We start from the raw sequence: 18,829 nt of genomic DNA on the forward strand, positions 1-18,829 counted from the left end.
TTTCGATAGAAGATAAATCTCTTGTTTTTACTTAAAAATAGTTTTTTTCATGCATTCTAATGGTCATATGAAAAAGACATTTAGTTTTTTTTTCATTACTAACCCTGAGGAAGGAAGAACAACACATGTGGAGTAGCTCACTAAGAACCATACTCCACACTTTTCACAAGTGGAAATGGCAAGTAATGGAAGAAGTGAGGACTACACTTATTCAGGCTTCCACACACATCAGTTGACACCACCCAAAACTAAAATTTCGGTAACTGGCACAAGTGGTATTGCACTTTTAGTCCAACATACAGCAATATTTAGGGATAGTATAGCTTCAGTGCTCACGAAGCTCTATTCAGCAGAAGAAAAATACGAATAAATTCTATGTACACTTATCTTTCACTACAGAGATGTTAGCTGTTACAAGGGAGTTAGAGGAAAAATGTGGAATTTCATCACAATGAATATGGGAAGAGCTGGTATTTCCTCTTTGCCCATTACAATGATTCTTCTTAGGATGAAATTTGGAATTGCAAAATTAGCTAAATTTACTGTAGTTTCAACCTCTGTAAATGAAAAAAGTTCACTCCCTGGGCCAAAAACCCCAAGCAGCAGTTGGAAGTAAGAGGGCAATGAGGACAGAAGAAAACAGATTCACTGCGTTGTTATCAAGAATCGGTTTTCCTGCTATGTACTTCACCTCATTCGCCGGGCTGTTGACCACCATGCCAGTGCTTTCATCTAAACCTGGAGTGGAGAAGAAGCAAGTGAGGTGGAAGATCCAAATGACTTGATTTAAAACAAATTAGCTTTTCTCCTCCAAAGAATACAATCTTTGAAAGAGTCTCAACCACTTATAAATTACCTTCAGTGGATAATTATACAGTGAGAGATATGGAACCCTTGATTACTAAGGATTTTTTTGAAATGTGAGTTTTAGTACACCTCAATACTGTTCTCTCAACACTGCTGGAGTTCCTTCACAGGAAGAAGGAAGAACATTAACAGCAGAGAGAGCATGAAACTAGATTAGGCCTCCAAGACCAACCTATGAGGTCTCTGAGAATAGGGATCATGTCTTCAGCCTCTGCGATGGAAACCCAGGACCCAGCATGGCGCCACCACAAAGGAGGCACACAAAGAATTTACCAAAGGAATTAATCTTTCCCACAGCCTACATTAATTTTTTCAGCCCACTCAATGTGATCAGAAACTTCCCCAGTTAGAGCCCAGTGTAGAATAAAACCTAGGTTCCTAAACAAACAAAAAACCCCAAAAACACAGGAAGGGAGGGGGGGAGAGAGAGAGAGAGAGAGAGAGTGTGTGTGTGTGTGTGTAGAGTTAGTGACCTTTAGCTTGAACTAAAATCAGACTGCTTCCTCCTTAGTATTTAGATAAATGCATCTGAGAGAACAAACATTGTGATAGGTGGGGAGCAAAGCAGGAGGGCAAGAATAGTATCTTGGCACATGAAGAGAACTGGAAGGACTGTACACAAGGAAACTCCCCAAACTCCCAGCCTCTTAACTGTATGAGTCAAAGGAGAAAACATGTTGGTCAGAATGTGGAGGAAATACACACCTAACAGAATATGTCAGTACACTGAAATGACAAGAGAGCCTCAGACGCAAAGCATAGAAAATTCTGGGGAAAACCAACTCCCATATATCTTGAGTGGGGCTAAAAATTCAGTGGGGACAGAAAGCATTATGTCACAGTAGAAAAATAGGTCATATGTGTACATAGTACAATAATTCTCTCTCGAATGGACTTGGAAAACAGATGGAAGGTGCAGCATTAAAATGATCTGATCCCAAATGTTCTGCTTTCCCTGGGATTAGGTGAAGTCCCCAAAGCAAAAGCATCTGTTTCCTGCACTATCACTATCCTGCACTATCACTATGTTTCCTCCCCACACAGCTTCTACTCATTGCTCTGTGGGACTAGTTCTCTTTCAATTAATTTAACAACAAAAAATTTTTTTTAATCAAAATTGTAGAAAAGACTGTCCGTCATTCCTGGCCTCTTGATTTCCTCTGTCTTTGGGATTGTTTTCATTGCCATGTTTTTCTCCCCCACATTTCTTTCCCATTTAATACACCAATAAGTTGCAATAATAAAGTGATGTTCTTACCAGTAAATTGCATTGTAGCTCCTAAATATGAGTCTACAACTGATCCCAGTAATCCAGCCAGACCCGCAAATACAATAATTGGCCACTGGGGAGCAGAAATGTCTAAATCATTAACAAAAACCAACTGTGTGAGGAAGTACGTGATGCCCACAAAGGTACCACCAAGTAGACTGGAGGCAAGGCCCACCATTGTGACCCCCCCATTGGTCCCTGAAGAAAAAACACAGATAAAATAATCTGGTTAACAATCAACAAACACATAAAATCAAGGAAAGCAAAAAAATAATTTGGTACCCATCTTATCAAGACTAATTCAAAGAAAAGGTTCTCTTTCATACAATCCAAAGACCATAGGTCTAGTTAAAAAGGAGTCTTTTCCCCTCATTAACTCATGACATGCTAAGCAATGCAGGGGAATGGTTCAATGGAGCCAAAATGCCTGGTTTCAATCTTAGTTCTGCCATTTCTTCTTTCTTTTTTTTTTAAGATTTTATTTATTTATTAGAGAGAGAGACAGCTAAAGAGGGAACACAAGCAGGGGGAGTGGAAGAGGGAGAAGAAGGCTCTCCACCGAGCAAAGAGTCTGATGCGGGGCTCAATCCCAGAACCCTGGGATCATGACCTGAGCCAAAGGCAGACGCTTAACGACTGAGCCACCCAGGCGCCCCAGTTCTGTCATTTCTAAGTTACATGACTGTAGTTAAGTTACTTAACTTCTCTTAATTTCCTTGTTAGTAAGGTGGAAATAATAAAAGAACCAATTCACATGAATATTAAGGGTATTAAGGATAATGACAATAATGATGAAGAGAAAAAATGAAAAGGACATGAGGAAGAAAAAGAAAAGGAGGAGGAAGTGAGGGGGAAGACAAGGAGAAGGGAATAAGAAGGGAAGGGTAGGTGATGACAAAGACAAAAATGTATTGTTAGTAGTAGTTGTTGGTAATGGTAACGGGGAACTGAGATCTATGTTAAAGCACTAACAACATAATAGGTCCTCAAGAAACACTCTTATCATTCTCTTCCTTTTCCTCTCCTGATATGTCTCTGTTTCTGTACTGTTTATCTAGGACTTACTAACATTTCCTGCAAATATTATTTATCATCAATTTAATAGCCGACAGCAATTTTCCAGTTAAGGAGACTAACTAAAATTCTTAAAAGGCTCTTAAGTAAGAAACGCAGTAAGTCAGATTTTTTTGGTTCATTTCATTTTTTTTTTTAATTTTTTTTAAAGAAAGTTAAACAAAGACTCACCAACTGGAACTTTTTCCCAGGTTGTTATTAGCCTTGGTGGGCTTTTACTCAGAATGGGGCCAACTTCTGAAGCCCACGTGTCTCCAGCAGAGCAGGCCAGTGCAGCCAGAAGAGACAAACACATCCAGGAAGCAGTGTACTGCTTGGAAAAATCTATTGGGATTTCGCCGGGGCCATTTTCTATCATGTACAACAGGGCCAGCTCAGTGGGCACAGCTCCATTACAGAACACCTGAACCCAATTCCTATGCCCGCCTACAAACAAACAAGTAGATAAAAGGGACAAGAAATGCTTTCTCCTCAGAAGGAAAATCACGCAGTTACAGGAAATTAAAGTTTAAGGAAAGAAAAATGACTACAATTTTAAAAATGATTAAAAGTCAGATGGTACCTTTGCCTACATTCTGTATTGTTTTAGAATAATTAATGATAGATTTTAATGCTTCTAAAATTCTATTACTATTGTGGTGAAGTAATGATAAACTAAATTAGGCCACTACTTAAAAGTTGTTCTCATACAAAATTTATCTGTTTCAACAGTCTAAACATGTTCTGATTATAAGCTTATAATATCTTAGGATGAAATAAGTGATGTCAAACATAATTCATTTACCTTCTTTGTATTCTGAATCTAGACGCTTCTTTATTTCTCCCTTCCATTTAGTGAGTTTTGAAGAAGAAAGGAAAAACATCAGCAAAGAGGTAAAAAAGCTGAAATTTGCAATGGTTAGGATAAATCCAACCACAAGCCCTGAAAGAAACACATATATACACAGAATTATACTCAGTCCATACATTAATGTTGTGAAAAAAAGAATGGAATTTTTTTCAGTTATTTTTTACATTATAACCTGAAATGTACATTTCTATTTATTTATTTATTTATTTATTTATTTATTTATTTATTTATTTGAGAGAGAGAAACAGCATGAGAGGGGATAGGGTCAGAGGGAGAAGCAGGCTCCCCGCTGTGCCAGGAGCCCGATGTGGGACTCGATCCCAGGACTCCAGGATCATGACCTGAGCCGAAGGCAGTCGCTTAACCAACTGAGCCACCCAGGCACCCTGAAATGTACACTTCTAAAACATTTTCATTTTTACCAGTTCAGGTATTACCAAATAGTAAACTAAATGTTGGTTTGATTAAATTAAGATACATTTTTTACCATATTTTGACCTCTTTTCAAACAATGAATATATGAATACATTATTATTATAAACATACTTTTTATAATCAAATTGTAGAACACACTAAAATAGTAGTTATTTATTATTAAACAGTGCATATTATATATGTTATATATAACATATGGATAGATAGCTTACTTTCCAAATTAACTGTGGATCTTCCCAGGGAGGTTAAGATTGTAGTCTTTCTAGCTTCTAATTTTTATATTTTCCTCTCATAGCCTGGATCTTTTTTTTCTACCTGCAGGCTAGCTTTTATGCTTTTCAGAGAACTTTCACATGCTCTTTTGCTGAGCCTCATAAACTATGTGAGAAAATGGAGATAGTGTTTCTTAGCTATGTTTTACTATGTAAATCTAGGAAAATAATCCTGGATTTTATGTGGAATTAAAAATGGAATACTTTCTATAAGTGTGATTTCAGAATTTTAGACTTTTTTTTTGTTTCTTTTATTTGGGCAAAGAAGAAAGGGAACATCCTTCATTTTTCCATGAGTGACCAATTTCAAGGAAGGCTTATAATACCTACAGTCTAATCAGGAGAATAAACAAGAGCGCACACATGCATGACCGCATGTGCAAGCCGGGGAAGGGGCAGAGGGAGAGGGTGAAGGAGAGAAGCAGATTCCCAGCTGCATGAGGAGTCTGACACAGGGCTTGATCTCACAACTCTGAGATCATGACCTGAACCAAAATCAAGAGTTGGATGCTCAACTGACTGAGCCACCCATGTGCTCCCCTCTAGGTAATTCTGAGAAAAATGCACATCTGCTGGAATTAGCTTCTTAAATTACTCAGATAGGGGCACCTGAATGGCTCAGTTGGTTAAGTGTCAGACTCTTGATTTGGGCTCAGGTCATGATCTTAGGGTTGTTAGATTGAGCCCTGGGTGTCAGGCTCTGGGCGTGGAGCCTGCTTGGGATTCTTTCCCTCTCCCTCTGTGTCCCCCCACCCCTCACCCAAATGACTCAGATAATCCTTAAAGGCCTTTGTTACAAATTTTGAAAATGTTCTTAGGAGTAAAATTGGTGGTTGAGGTAGCAGAGTATCCTTGTTTCTATTACCACAATGGTCAGTTAATACTACAAAAATGAATGAAACAGGATTTGGGGAAGATGAAAGAGTAGGAAGCACCAGGAAATCTGTCTGCCCACCTAGACAATTGCACTGGCAGAATCTGTCTGACAAAACTATTTTGGAGCTCTGGAGTCTACTGAAGGCTTGTAACTTTCAAGGGAAGGCTTGGAAGGGAAACTGCAGTTAATTTTGGTCAATTTCGGTTCTTAAGAGTGCAGCAGCTATCCATCTATCACTCCCAGCCCCAGGGCAAGCAGGGCAGGAACTTTAGGTTCAGCCTGCACACAGCTTATGGGAGCTAGGTTGGGCAATAAGGACTTGTCTTCCACATATCAGGATTTGTATTGTGATCAACGACTGCGGCTTCTGATTATGGAGGTATAGACATAGAGGCTGGAAGCCATTGTTACACGCCACTCCCCACTGTTGCAAGCCCTTTCTTGTCTGGCTGAAGGGACTTCCAAAGGATTTAAAGGATCAACACCAACCCCCCTTCATTTTTCTGTTTTTCTTCCTTTAGAGAGCCAGACATTAAAGACTAGGACATTCAAAAGAAACTGCATTTATGGGGAAAATTAGAAAGTCCTAGTGCATACCCAGGGAAAGGTATGGGCTCAGAAAAGACTGGGAAGATCTTAGGTTTACACCTCAAGCTGATGCCTGGCATAGAGACAGCTACAACAATCAAAAACAAGACAAAATAAAACAAAAAAGACCAAAACCTGGGGACGGAGGAAATTCTGATTTCCAGAGTTACCACATTATTAGATTTAAATGTTCAGTTTTCAACAAAAATATCACAAAGCATATGAAGAAACAGACAAGTATGGCCCATTCAAAGGAAAAAAAATCAATGGAGGCTGTCACTAAGGGCCAGATGGTGGACCTACTAAGCAAAGACTTCAAAACAACTGTTTTAAAGATGCTCAGAGAACTAAAAGAAGACATGAAGAAAGTCGAGAGAACAGTATGGAAATATTAATAAAGAAATAGAAATCTAAAGAGAAACTGAAAGGAAATACTGGAGTTGAAAACAAGTTAGTAGAAATTCAAAGGCACATTTGAGCAAGCAGAAGAAAGAATCAATGAACTTGAAGACAGGCAATGGAAATTATCCAGTCTGAAAAACAAAGAAAAAAAAATGAAGAAAAGTGAACAGAGCCTGAGGGACATACAGGACACCATCAAGGAGAACAACATACACATGTGGGAAATCCCAGAAGGAGAAAAGAGAGGGAAAAGAGGGCAGAGAAATTATTTGAAGAAATAATGGCTGAAACCTTCCCAAGTTTTATTTTTTTTTTAAACTTTCCAAGTTTGATGAAAGACATACATATAAACATGCAAGAAAGAAGCTTAGTAAAATCCAAGTAGAATGAATTCAAAGACAGCCACATCGAGACACATTATAATCAAACTGTTCAAAGACAAAGACAATCTTGAAAACTAAGAGGTAAGCAACTCATCACATATGAGGGATCCTCAATAAGATTATCAACAGATTTCTTATCAGAAACTTTGGAGGCCAGAAGGCCAAACGCCAGAAGGCATTGGGCTGACATACTCAAGGTGTGCAAAGAAAACAAAAAAACCTGTCAAACAAGAAGCTTATATCCAAACTATTTTTCAAAAGTAAAGGAGAGGGGCGCCTGGGTGGCGCAGTCAGTTAAGCATCCAACTCTTGGTTTCAGCTCAGGTCATGATCTCAGGGTCCTGGGATTGAGCCCCACATTGGCCTCCACACTCAGCATGGAGTCTGCTTGAGATTCTCTCCCTCTCCCTCTGCCCCTCCTACTCGTGCTGTCTCTCTCTCTCTCTCAAATAAAAAAATAAAATCTTAAAAAAAAAGGTATAGGAAAAATTAAGAGAGTTTGTTATTGATGTTATGCTGGCAAAAATTCCAATTAGAATGTTACAACTTTAGGATGTTAAATGTAATTGTTATGGTAACCACAAAGAAAATAGTTACAAAATATACACAAAAGGAAATGAAAAAAATTCAAACATTTCACTACAAAAAATTTAATTAAACACAAAAGAAGACAGTAATACAAGAAATGAGGAACAAAAGAACTATGAGAGAAACAGAAACAAATAGCAAAATGATAAAAATAAGTTGTTTCTCCTTAGTAATTACTTTAATTCTAAGGGAATAGGGGTGCCTGGCTGGCTCAGTTGGTAGAGCACGTCACTCCTGATCCTGTCAGGGTTGTAAATTCAAGCCCCATGTTGGGTGCAGAGATTACTTTTAAAAAAATCTTAAAAAAAAAAGTAAATGTAAGGGCATGAAACCCTCCAATCAAAAGACAGAGATTGTCAAAATAAAAACACATAGTCCAATGCTGTCTATAAAGAACTCACTTTAAATCTAAAGACACAAATGGGCTTAAAGTAAAAGGACTGAAAAAGATATTCCATGCAAACAGTAACCAAAAGAGAGCAGAGGTGGCTATATTAATACCAGACAAAACAGATAAGCTCACTTCTCATGTGACATAACCCCATATTTTTTCTTCCTTTTCACACTTCCATTCTTTCTGGTGTAACAAGAGGCTCTAAGCTCTTCCCAAACCTAGTTTTCCCCAGTCCTGGAACCAGTCATTTATTTCTCTGAGGAGCTTTGGTTCATTTTAGTGGGGAAGGATATTGAAGGTCAAGATCTAGGCTCACAGTATGCTCATTGCTACTGGGGTATATTTGCTTTTTGTGGACAGGGCAAGTGAATACACACACACACATATATATATGAGCATACAAATATACACACATGCATATACATGTGCATATATACATGTATATATATATATATATATATATATATATATATATATATATATATATATACGTATTATAGAAATCACAAGATCACACCAATAACTCCAATTACAATCCATCTCTATAGGTTTTCTCTTGCTTTTCCCCATTCCATGTTAAGAACCTGGCTTCAAACAACGATGATTTCACTCATTTTTTTCAATTCCCTATCACATCTAAAACTTTTAGAACCACACTAAAATAGTTTAGGATTTGTTTGCCATTCTCCCTTTCCCTTAACCCAAGACTGAAAGAATATAATTAAATGCTATGTTCATAAGTTTTCTTTCTTTCCCTCCAGTGGGCTTATAGTATTGATTTATAATACAATTGGGTTCATTTATTTTAATTTGCTTTCGGTTTTAGATTTTCCCTTTTCCCATCCTTACTATTTTATTTCTTAAATATGTAGAACACTAGCATGCTTTCAAAAGTCAAACTTAGAGGGCGCCTGGGTGGCTCTGTTGGTTAAGCGACTGCCTTCAGCTCAGGTCATGATCCTGGAGTCCCAGGATCGAGTCCCACATCGGGCTCCCCGCTCAGTGGGGAGTCTGCTTCTCCCTCTGACCCTCTCCCCTCTCATGCTCTCTCTCACTCTCTCTCTCAAATAAATAAATAAAATCTTTAAAAAAAAAAAAAGTCAAACTTAGAAAAAAAGGTACACTCAGAGAAGGGTCACTTTCTCCCAGGTCCCTTTGCCCCTCTCTTCATATTTTGCTCCCCCTCCATTCTTTGTAAATATTGTTTCTTAGTTTGTCATTCCTGTGTTTCTCTTTATAAAGTATACATAATGAATGTTTTCTTATCTTCCTTTCTTCTTTACACAAAAGGTAGCATTCTCTATGTATTCTTTCCAACTTATAAGCACATTTTTTTTTTTAAAGATTTTTTTTTAAATTTATTTATTTGAGAGAGACAATGAGATAGAGAGAGCATGAGAGGGGGTCTCAAGTCAGAGGGAGAAGCAGACTCCCTGCCGAGCAGGGAGCCCGATGTGGGACTCGATCTCGGGACTCCAGGATCATGACCTGAGCCGAAGGCAGTCGCTTAACCAACTGAGCCACCCAGGCGCCCCTAAGCACATTTTTTTTTTTTAAGTTAAGCTCTACGTCCAACATGGGGCTTGAATTCACAACCCCAAGAGCAAGAGTCACATGCTCGACCTACTGGGCCAGCTAGGCACCCCTATAAGCACTTCAAAAAAAATATATTTTATTTATTTATTTGACAGAGAGAGAGGGAGAGTGAGCACAAGCAGGGGGAAGGGCAGAGGGAGAAGGAGAAGCAGGCTCCCCAGAGCAGGGAGCCTGACAGGGGACCTGACCCCAGGACCCCAGAATCATGACTTGAGCTGAAGGCAGACACTTAGCCGACTGAGCCACCCAGGTACCCCTTTATAAGCATGTTTTAAATAATAATTTTATAGTCCTTCTTTTGGGGAGAGAATGTGCTAACTCTGGTATTGAGCACTTGGGTCAGTGGCACTCAAGAAATTTACATTCTTTGTTAATTAGTCTCTTACGAGTTTGGCTGCTTTAAGTCTAAACTTCCAGTTTGGGGTAGGGGTTCTGAAAAGAATCCACCTCTGGCCCTGCAGGGCTGGGGACTGGTTTCCCAGAATGTGATAACCACACTAAGGCACTGTTATCTTGTGTGGCCCTGTCCAGGCTGCCTGCTTGTATTTCTAAGTACAGGTATTTCCATCCCTGACTAACTTTATCATTAACAATTTCCATTCTCAGGGCACCTGGCTGGCTCAGTCGGTAGAGCATGCAACTCTTAATCTTAGGTGAGTTCAAGCCATGTGTTGAAAGTGAAGCCTGGTTAAAATTAAAACAAACAAAACAAAACCAAATTCCATTTTCTGTAACTCTTAAGATAAATATATTCAGTTTTGTTATATAAAGATTTTTGTTAACACATTAGACAAAATTATTAATAGAACATATATTAAACAGGTGTTTAGTATTAAATAGTATCTTCTTAAATAATGGAACAGGGGACCAGGTTTCTATTTCTGTAAAACCTCTTTCTGTTGGGATGCCTGGGTGGCTCAGTCAGTTAAGCGTCTGCCTTCGGCTCAGGTCATGATCCCAGGGTCCTGGGATCGAGCCCCGCATCGGGCTCCCTGCTCAGCAGGGGTCTGCTTCTCTCTCTGCCTGCAGCTCTCCCTGCTTGTGCTCTCTCTCTCTGACAAATAAATAAAATCTTAAAAAAAAAAAAAAAAAAGGAAGAAAGAAACTCTTTCTGTTGGTTAGTTCAACATTCAGGTACCACAACTAGTGACACATTTACTGACTGATCTATCCAGAGATACTCAAATATTGGCATTTTACTCAGGTTTAGCACATTTTAACTGAAAGTGCAAGAAATAGGGTAATACTGTGTAAAGTACTAATAAAGTGCTTCAGCTCTGGAACTGAACAGTCTGGAGTTCAAACCTTGGCTCCTCTCTTTACCTCACTTTGACTAAATGTTACCTAAGCATAAGCCTCAATTTCTTATTGGTGAAATAATAACAACAATTCCTTCCTCATTGGCTTGCTGTGAAACATTAAATGAGATAATTTTTTTTTAAAGATTTTATTTATTTATTTGACAGAGAGAGAGCACAAGCAGGGGGAGCGGCAGGCAGAGGGAGAGGGAGAAGCAGGCCTCCTGTCGAGCAGGGAGCTGGATGTGGGGCTCGATCCCAGGACCCTGGGATCATGACCTGAGCCGAAGGCAGACGCCTAACGACTGAGCCACCAGGTGCCCCCGTTCCACTGTCTTTAAACAAACTCAGAGTAAGGTGGCCCTAAAACACCCTACACTGAAATGCTACAAATCATCTACATCCTTTTTACTTCAATCACCTTAAAATACCACATGAAGTGATCAATGTTCATGTTGATGCCAGGTTCAGAATGAGGAAATTAATTGAAGGCAATGTACTCTGAAAGAATGATTTCTTTTGTGTAGTCTAAACATATCTTGGTATTTTTTGCAACTCCTAGCTATGTCTGAACTCTTAGATCAGTAACTGCTGTCTCCAGTTCCTGTCTATTACATCTCCCCCAAACCACCTCTGGAATCTCTAATTGTGAATGATAAGAGTTGATATGCATAACAAAAGGGTGCTCTCAAAGCACTTCAAGATTCAAGAATTATTACTGCCTACTGAATTTTAAATATGTAAATTCTGCACTTAACAGAGCCATATGGGGAAGTAAAACAACACTGTCTACAAACATCTCTGATAGCAGGAGTAGACTTATACCAAAAATTTCAACTAAGGTGACCTGGGTATTATAACCCTGAGAGGCAGAAAAAGGAAAGGCAGGACTAAAATTTTATAATTTAATAAAGTCAAATCTAATAAATTCTATCACAGGTAATCTACCTACAGAAAGACTGTGGGAATCAATTAACCCAAAATACAGAACACGAAGGCCAAAGAACCAGAAGTTGGCAGACTTGTTGAATCCTGTACAAGGGATGGGACCCTTTGACCTAAGTATCTGCAATATCTGAGACAGGGAAATTGAAGGACTCCATAAAATTCTGCTTTTGCTCCTTTTCCTTCTTCTATTCTTGCTAGGACCTGAGCCCCCACTTTATACATGCCTCATAACGCAAATACTGTATGTCCTCTTTGTAAGGGACAGGAGTTAATGATTCTTTTAGACTAGATAACTTCTAAGGAAGGACCAGGTGAGAATGACCCGAGGAAGCTATCACATGCATATTCCAGACCACTGGCACTAAACATCTGGATGCCAAGGAGTAACATCTGGGCCCTTGTCTTTGTTCTTACTGATTCCTGAATGCCTAAGAAGGCACACACACCGAACCACAATCCTCAATAAAACCCCAGACCCCAAACAAAGATGGGACTCTCTCTCCTTTCCTGAGTCTCCCAGACACTATCTCTATCTGCACTCTCTCTATATCTTCAATAAACACTGCTTTCCCTTCCTGCTGGCTCATGTTGGATTTCTATCCTGCACACAGCCAGGGACTCCGTTGGCCAGTCCTGTGGGAACCCCTCTGGATCCTAGACCTGGCCTGCTGGTATCATATCGACTGTTTCTCAGACTTAGTACTCACCAAAGAAATTTTTCTAGTTATACTCTGACTTCTCAAATGGCCTGACTACAACAGAGCATGCCCGAACAGTGATGTTTGTATTTCAGTCTGCAATTGACTAGCTGTGTAGATATTTTTAAAAGACACACTTTATTATCATTATTATCCTTTTTTAAAGTAGGCCCTGACGCCTGAGTGGCTCAGTCCGTTAAGTGTCTGCCTTTGGCCCAGGTCATGATCCCAGGGTCCTGGGATTGAGCCCTGCACTGGGCTCCTTGCTCAGTGGGAAGCCTGCTTCTCCCCCTCCTGCCGGCTGCTCCCCCTGCTTGTGCTCGATCTCTCTCTCTCAAATAAATAAATAAAATCTTTAAAAAGAAAGAAAGAAAAATAAAGTAAGCCCCGAGCCCAATGTGGGGGACTTGAACTCATGACCTTGAGATCAAGAGTCACATGCTCTACTGAGTCAGCTAGGTACCCCAACTAGTCTGTATTTTATCAGATTAATAAAGTGGCATTCTGACTCATATACCAGTCCCATGTGACAATGAGCAACATAAACTGGTTTTCTTAGGTCTGATCAACTCTGGGTACGTGACAAAACAAAGCTTCTATTTCAGAGAGACTGAACACCAGACCTAACTATGGTGACCCAAAGAGGCAAGGCCACTCTTGTGAGACTACGTGAAGCACAACCACTGGCCTTTCTAGAAAATTCTCCATTTGCATGCACTTCCACTACACTTACAGCATATTGTTCTGGGAATTAAATGCCTCAAACCCATCTCTTTTATCATCTGTATCCTGTGACTAAAACTGTAAGCTCTCTGACAATGGGATTTAAATTCTAAGTGTCCAGAACAGTGCGTGGCATATAGGAGACCCTAACTATACATTTGTTAAATGCATGATTGAAAAAAAAATAGGAAACAACTAAGCTGAATAGTCTTGGTAAGTGAAATTAAATTTAAACTTGTCAAGTCAAGGGATGCCTGGTGGCTCAGTTAAGTGTCTGCCTTCAGCTCAGGGTGTGATCCCAGGGTTCGGGGATCAAGTCCCACATGGGGCTCCTTGCTCAGCAGGGAGCCTGCTTCTCCCTCTGCTTGTGCTCTCTCTCTCTGACAAGTAAGTAAATAAAATCTTTAAAAAAAAAAAAATAACTTGTCAAGTCAAAAATCCGATGACCAGATTGTCCATACTAAGTTCAAAGGAACACAATGAACAACTGGACTATATAATACCTCCTTGGAGCAAATCCTCTACACAGTGCTTTACAGTTTATAGTCACTTTCCCATATATCCCCTCAAGTGATCCTCCTCATTCTAGAAATAATCTCTCTCTCAATCTCTCCCAAATAATCTCTCTCAAAAAAATCAAAGAGAGCAGACGTCTTCACTTGTGTCCATCTTAAGCACTGCCTCAACCTCTCCCCTCTTCTATCAACACTGAGGTATGTGTTCCTGTGTCATGGGGGACTCTTTTAACACCCAGATCCTGAGGGAGTTCTGAAACTCTTCTCAATCCCAAGCACCCTGAAGGCATGATATGGCAAACCACATTAAAATTCCTAGGACTGTGAACAGTAATAGTGGAAGGAGAACGGTAACAATAACTAACATTTATAAAATACTTATTATGTGTGCCAGGTACTGTGCTAAGCTTTTCACACGGATGACTCTTCACGGTAAGTCAATGCTGTAGATAAGATCACTCCTTCTCGTTTTACATATAGGAAAAGTACAACGCTGAGAGTTTAAGTGATTTGTAGTCATACTCCAGGACAGTATTCCCAAGTACTGTATAATTTGAACTAGCATTAGTTTTTTGTCCTTAAGGAAAAAAAACCTTTAAACAAAAGATACCAATATTCATGGAATGAAATGATTAGAAAAAGAACAGAGGTTTTGGGCGCCTGGGTGGCTCAGTCGTTAAGCGTCTGCCTTCAGCTCAGGTCATGATCCCAGGGTCCTGGGATCGAGCCCTGCATCGGGCTCCCTGCTCAGCGGGAAGCCTGCTTCTCCCTCTCCCACTCCCCCTGCTTGTGTTCCCTCTCTTGCTGTGTCTCTCTTTGTCAAACAAATAAATGAATAAATCTTTAAAAAAAAAAAAAAGGTTCTCTCTCTCCCTTGGACCCTCCTTCTCCACACACACGCTCTCTAAATAAATAAATAAAATCTTAAAAAAAAAAAAGACCTGCCAGTTTTAAATAATCATCATTCTGTAGTGATCTCATCCTATGTATAGTATTTGGGGGGGAATCCTCATGTCTTGGGGCTTATAACACTGGCAGTATATATGAGTCCCAATGTCACACCAGATCATATCACCCCCTTGATTTGAGGCAAGGGAGATTCCACCTAGTTTGAAATAAAATCTTTACTGTGGGGAGCCTGGATGGTTTAGTCGGTTGAGCATTGGTTTCAGCTCAGGTCATGATCCCAGAGTCCTGGGATTGAGCCCTGCATCAAGCTCTGTGCTCAGTGGGGAATCTGCTTGGGATTCTCTCTCTCCCTCTGCCCTTCCCTCGCATGAGCTCTTGCTCAGACGCACATGCTCCTTCTGCTAAAATAAAAAAATCTTTAAAAAAAAAATCTTTACTGTGTCCCATAAGCCTCCTTATTACCTGGTCCTTGCCTATTTCTTTAATTTTCTATGTTCCTTTTTTTTTTTTTACTATTTTCCAGTCAAATGAGCCTTATTCTCACACCCGAATAAGCCAGGGTATATGTCAGGGTCTTTACCCATGTTATTCTGTCAGCTTGGAACTTGCTTCTCTCAGACCTTGTCATTGCTGGCTTCTTCAGGTCTTGGTTCAAAACTACGTCCTTAGAGAAAAGGGTTATGCTTGACCCTATCTACAAAAGAATGCACACAACCCCCAACATACACACTTTATTATCTTAATTTTTCTCATAAATTTTATCATTATATAAAAAGTTTTATGTATTTTGTAATCTAACTGTTCTAAAGAATGAAAGTTCCATAAGAACTTGAAACCTTGTTCTTGTTCACAGCCATACCCCCAGTTTCTAGAAGAGTGGCATATGGTAAGTGCTCAATAAATATGTCCTAAAAGAACAAAAATTTGGCATATCCCTAACCCAGTTCTGAAAAATAAATCTAGGATACTTAGTTTGGACTGCTTTGCTTGAGGCTACTAATAGCAATTTCCAAGAGTGATTCTTTCCAACAGCTCCTCCACTGTACACCTAGCAGGAGTGCTCCAATGTTTCTGCTAGCAGATAATACAACTAAAAGAGCAGAATAATCAAGGAACTCAAAAATCTATCCTATTAATCTACTTGATATCAATTACAAAGTTAAATTTGTACAATGCACTGAGTATGTCAGTATCTGAAATTTTGACAGAATAGGAATGCTGAGCAATAAATATCATTATCTAAAATACATAATGGGATTTATAGTCTCATATGTTCAGAATTTAGAAAACATGAGTTTAAATTATATAAGCAAGCACTTATTATATAAACTTTTAAAAGAAACACATACCTCCTAAAGCCCCACTGTGGTCTAGACTTTTCTTTTTAAAGCCATGAGAGACGATCAAAACAGGAACAACAACAGAAAACAGCCAACGCCAAGGAGAAATAGGCTGTAAATTACCTAAAAAATTAAATTCACAGGTTAGTCTTGGCTATAAGCTTTGATAACTGCATTCTGGATTAAAATATTGTCATAAGTAGAGAAACTGAGATGAAGTCACCAAAGTAAAATAACTATGTTGAGACTTGTGTATTTCCAGAGAGACAGTCCTTTTGGAGAATGACCAAGTAAGTCCTGTCCAAGTTTTGATATTTCATACATATTTGGAGATTTGAAATGACTCTAGTTCCCCATTGTTTTGAAAAAGGGGCACATATTAAATCTCAAGAATTGTATAGAGCAAACTATTTTCTTAGCAGGATCCAATTCTTCTTCTTTCTGCCTTTCAGAGAGATTTATTTTTTAAAGTAACATTCTTACAGGCTACACATCTCCATTCAACAATTAGCAACTGATTTTTCCAAAGGTTGCATCCACCTCACAGATGTTTCTTTTTGTTTGGCTAGCATAATGGTTTCAAACCATTGGGAGTCAATATTTAAAGATTAGGAGGTTTCATATAAAAATCCAGAACCCTGGCTTCTGTTTTAAAAACTGGATGCTCAGGGGGGCGCCTGGGTGGCTCAGTTGGTTAAGCGACTGCCTTCAGCTCAGGTCATGATCCTGGAGTCCCGGGATCGAGTCCCGCATCAGGCTCCCTGCTCGGCAGGGAGTCTGCTTCTCCCTCTGACCCTCCCCCCTCTCATGTGCTCTCTCTCATTCTCTCTCTCTCAAATAAATAAATAAAATCTTTAAAAAACAAAACAAAACAAAAAAAAAACTGGATGCTCAGGCCCACATGGCAGAATTGACCACAGTGGCAAGAGGCCACCCCCTTTAGACAAGTCAGCTTTCTCATTTAAAGTTCCCACCATTCCTGACTCCTAGACACCAAGACTAAGTGAGTATAGTGAAGAAAAATGTGAACTATTGCTAGAGCCCATGTTTCTATCAAAAATGGTAAAATGGAAGATAAAGCGGGCCAAATGTTCAACAAAAATTCTATTTCTGAAAATGAAAACTTCTCAACTGTTTAAGATGCAAAGATCAGGTGCCTGGTTCCAGAGAGGCACTTTGGTTTACAAATCCTGGTTTATTCCATTGAGTTCAAGTCATAGTTATTACCAGCACAAATGAGAATCTTCTCTCATACCTCTTCTCCTCAAACCCTCATCCCCTACTGTGAATCATTATGAATGAACCTGAAGACCACCCATTCGGATTATTCACATGTCTCTGCAAAAGGCTAAGGTCTGAAATGGCAATCCCTTTCTCACTCGACTTTTCATTTTTTCTTTTCAGCTGAACAGTACTCCATTTTTATAGGAGTACCAAGGAAATTTCTGTAAAGGCATACTTACGCTCTAGGGAGTCTTCAAAACTGTAAAAGTCTGAGTCCAGAGTATCTTATGTATATGCGGTGAGGCTTCAGATTTTAAAGGAAGTCTGTTCTTTTGAAGTGACCAAAGAGCAGACAAATCCTCCAAATCTCCGAATGGAAACATTACAGCACCTTTTATTTTTACTGCTGTTTTTACAGGATACATAAAACTGATAAACTAGTTACAAATATTCTTACTAAAAGCATCACTGCAATTGCTTTACAAAATTGTATTTCATTTCACTAATTTCTCATGAAGATAGATGTAATAACTACACACAACATAAAAATGTATTTTGAAATATGCTTAATCAGTATTATCAGAGGCGGTGTTTCTTAAAGGCTCTTAAATGTACAAAGTAGTGCTTATATTTTAATGCTGGTAAATTAAATTCAGGCTTGGAAGTTAAGTAAACACAACAGTTTACAACCACTCAGAAGATACAAGTTTTGGATTTCATTAATGATACAATTTTCAATTCCACCAATCAGATTATAGAAAAACAACTCAGAACATTCATACTTACCATAATAGGTGCTTGCAGTCATAGACATAATCCAGAAAGCTAAAGAAATGCAAATGATCAGGCTCAATATAACTATATTAGTTATCATCTTTATATATTTTTTGCAAATATTGTCGTCAAGATCAGTCATGGAAAATAACGATATGAGCCCGAGGCGGAAAATAGTGTTTCTAAGGAAAAATAAGTCATTTAAGTTGCCAGCAAAAAACTCGCGCAGAGGCCAACATAAATGCCAACATCTTCCACCGACCGAAAAAATAACATAAACCCCAACTACTTCCGAAACTGCGGCTGATGGAGATCTCAAACTCCCGTGAGCGAGGTTAAGACCTCACTGGAAAAGCAAAGCTCATTCCCTCTGAGCGCCGGGTCCTATGCGTGCGGTCACTTCACACCTGAGCTCCACAGACAGAAGACGAAAGGAAAGCGGAATCAGCCAATCGCCGGTCCTGGGACCGCGGGCTCCGCCTCCACCACACGCACACGCGCTGACGCCGGTTGGGGGGGGGAGTGCTGGGAGAGGTGGGGAAGTGGCTCTCGGCTGCAAAGAGACAGGGTGCACAGCCAGAACCAGGAGGAGTTCCGAGGGTGAGCCCTGCGCGGTGGGGCGCGGTCAATTCGCCGCAGCCGCTGGCGCCGCCCCAGAGTTCAGCTCCAGCTCGCCAAGGCCAAAGCCCCGCGGCGCTCAGCCGCGCCCCGAGTCGCGTCTTCGCTACTGTGCGCAAGCGCCGCGGCCACCTGAGGGCGTGGCTTCGCTCACATGAACTTTTAAAGGGCGGTTCCAAGGACAGG

At 39.7% G+C, this 18,829-nt stretch overlaps 1 protein-coding gene across 1 annotated transcript; it reads right to left on the reverse strand.

Annotated features, from left to right (window-relative positions):
* Positions 1–174: 174 nt before the first annotated feature.
* On the reverse strand, positions 175–18,750 carry TMEM19 (transmembrane protein 19). The gene is made up of 6 exons (XM_045872952.3): positions 18,038–18,750; positions 16,037–16,150; positions 3,996–4,133; positions 3,383–3,637; positions 2,126–2,335; positions 175–738 (listed from the first exon to the last, which is right to left on the reverse strand). Exons 1-6 carry the CDS (start codon positions 18,165–18,167, stop codon positions 575–577), a joined length of 1,011 nt encoding a protein of 336 aa, XP_045728908.1. The 5' UTR covers positions 18,168–18,750; the 3' UTR covers positions 175–574.
* Between the last annotated feature and the right edge of the window lie 79 nt (positions 18,751–18,829).

Source organism: Mirounga angustirostris, unplaced genomic scaffold, assembly GCF_029215605.1.
Source record: "Mirounga angustirostris isolate CCGP_5_RB_7025 unplaced genomic scaffold, mMirAng1.0.hap1 SCAF_5, whole genome shotgun sequence".
NCBI lineage: Eukaryota > Metazoa > Chordata > Mammalia > Carnivora > Phocidae > Mirounga > Mirounga angustirostris.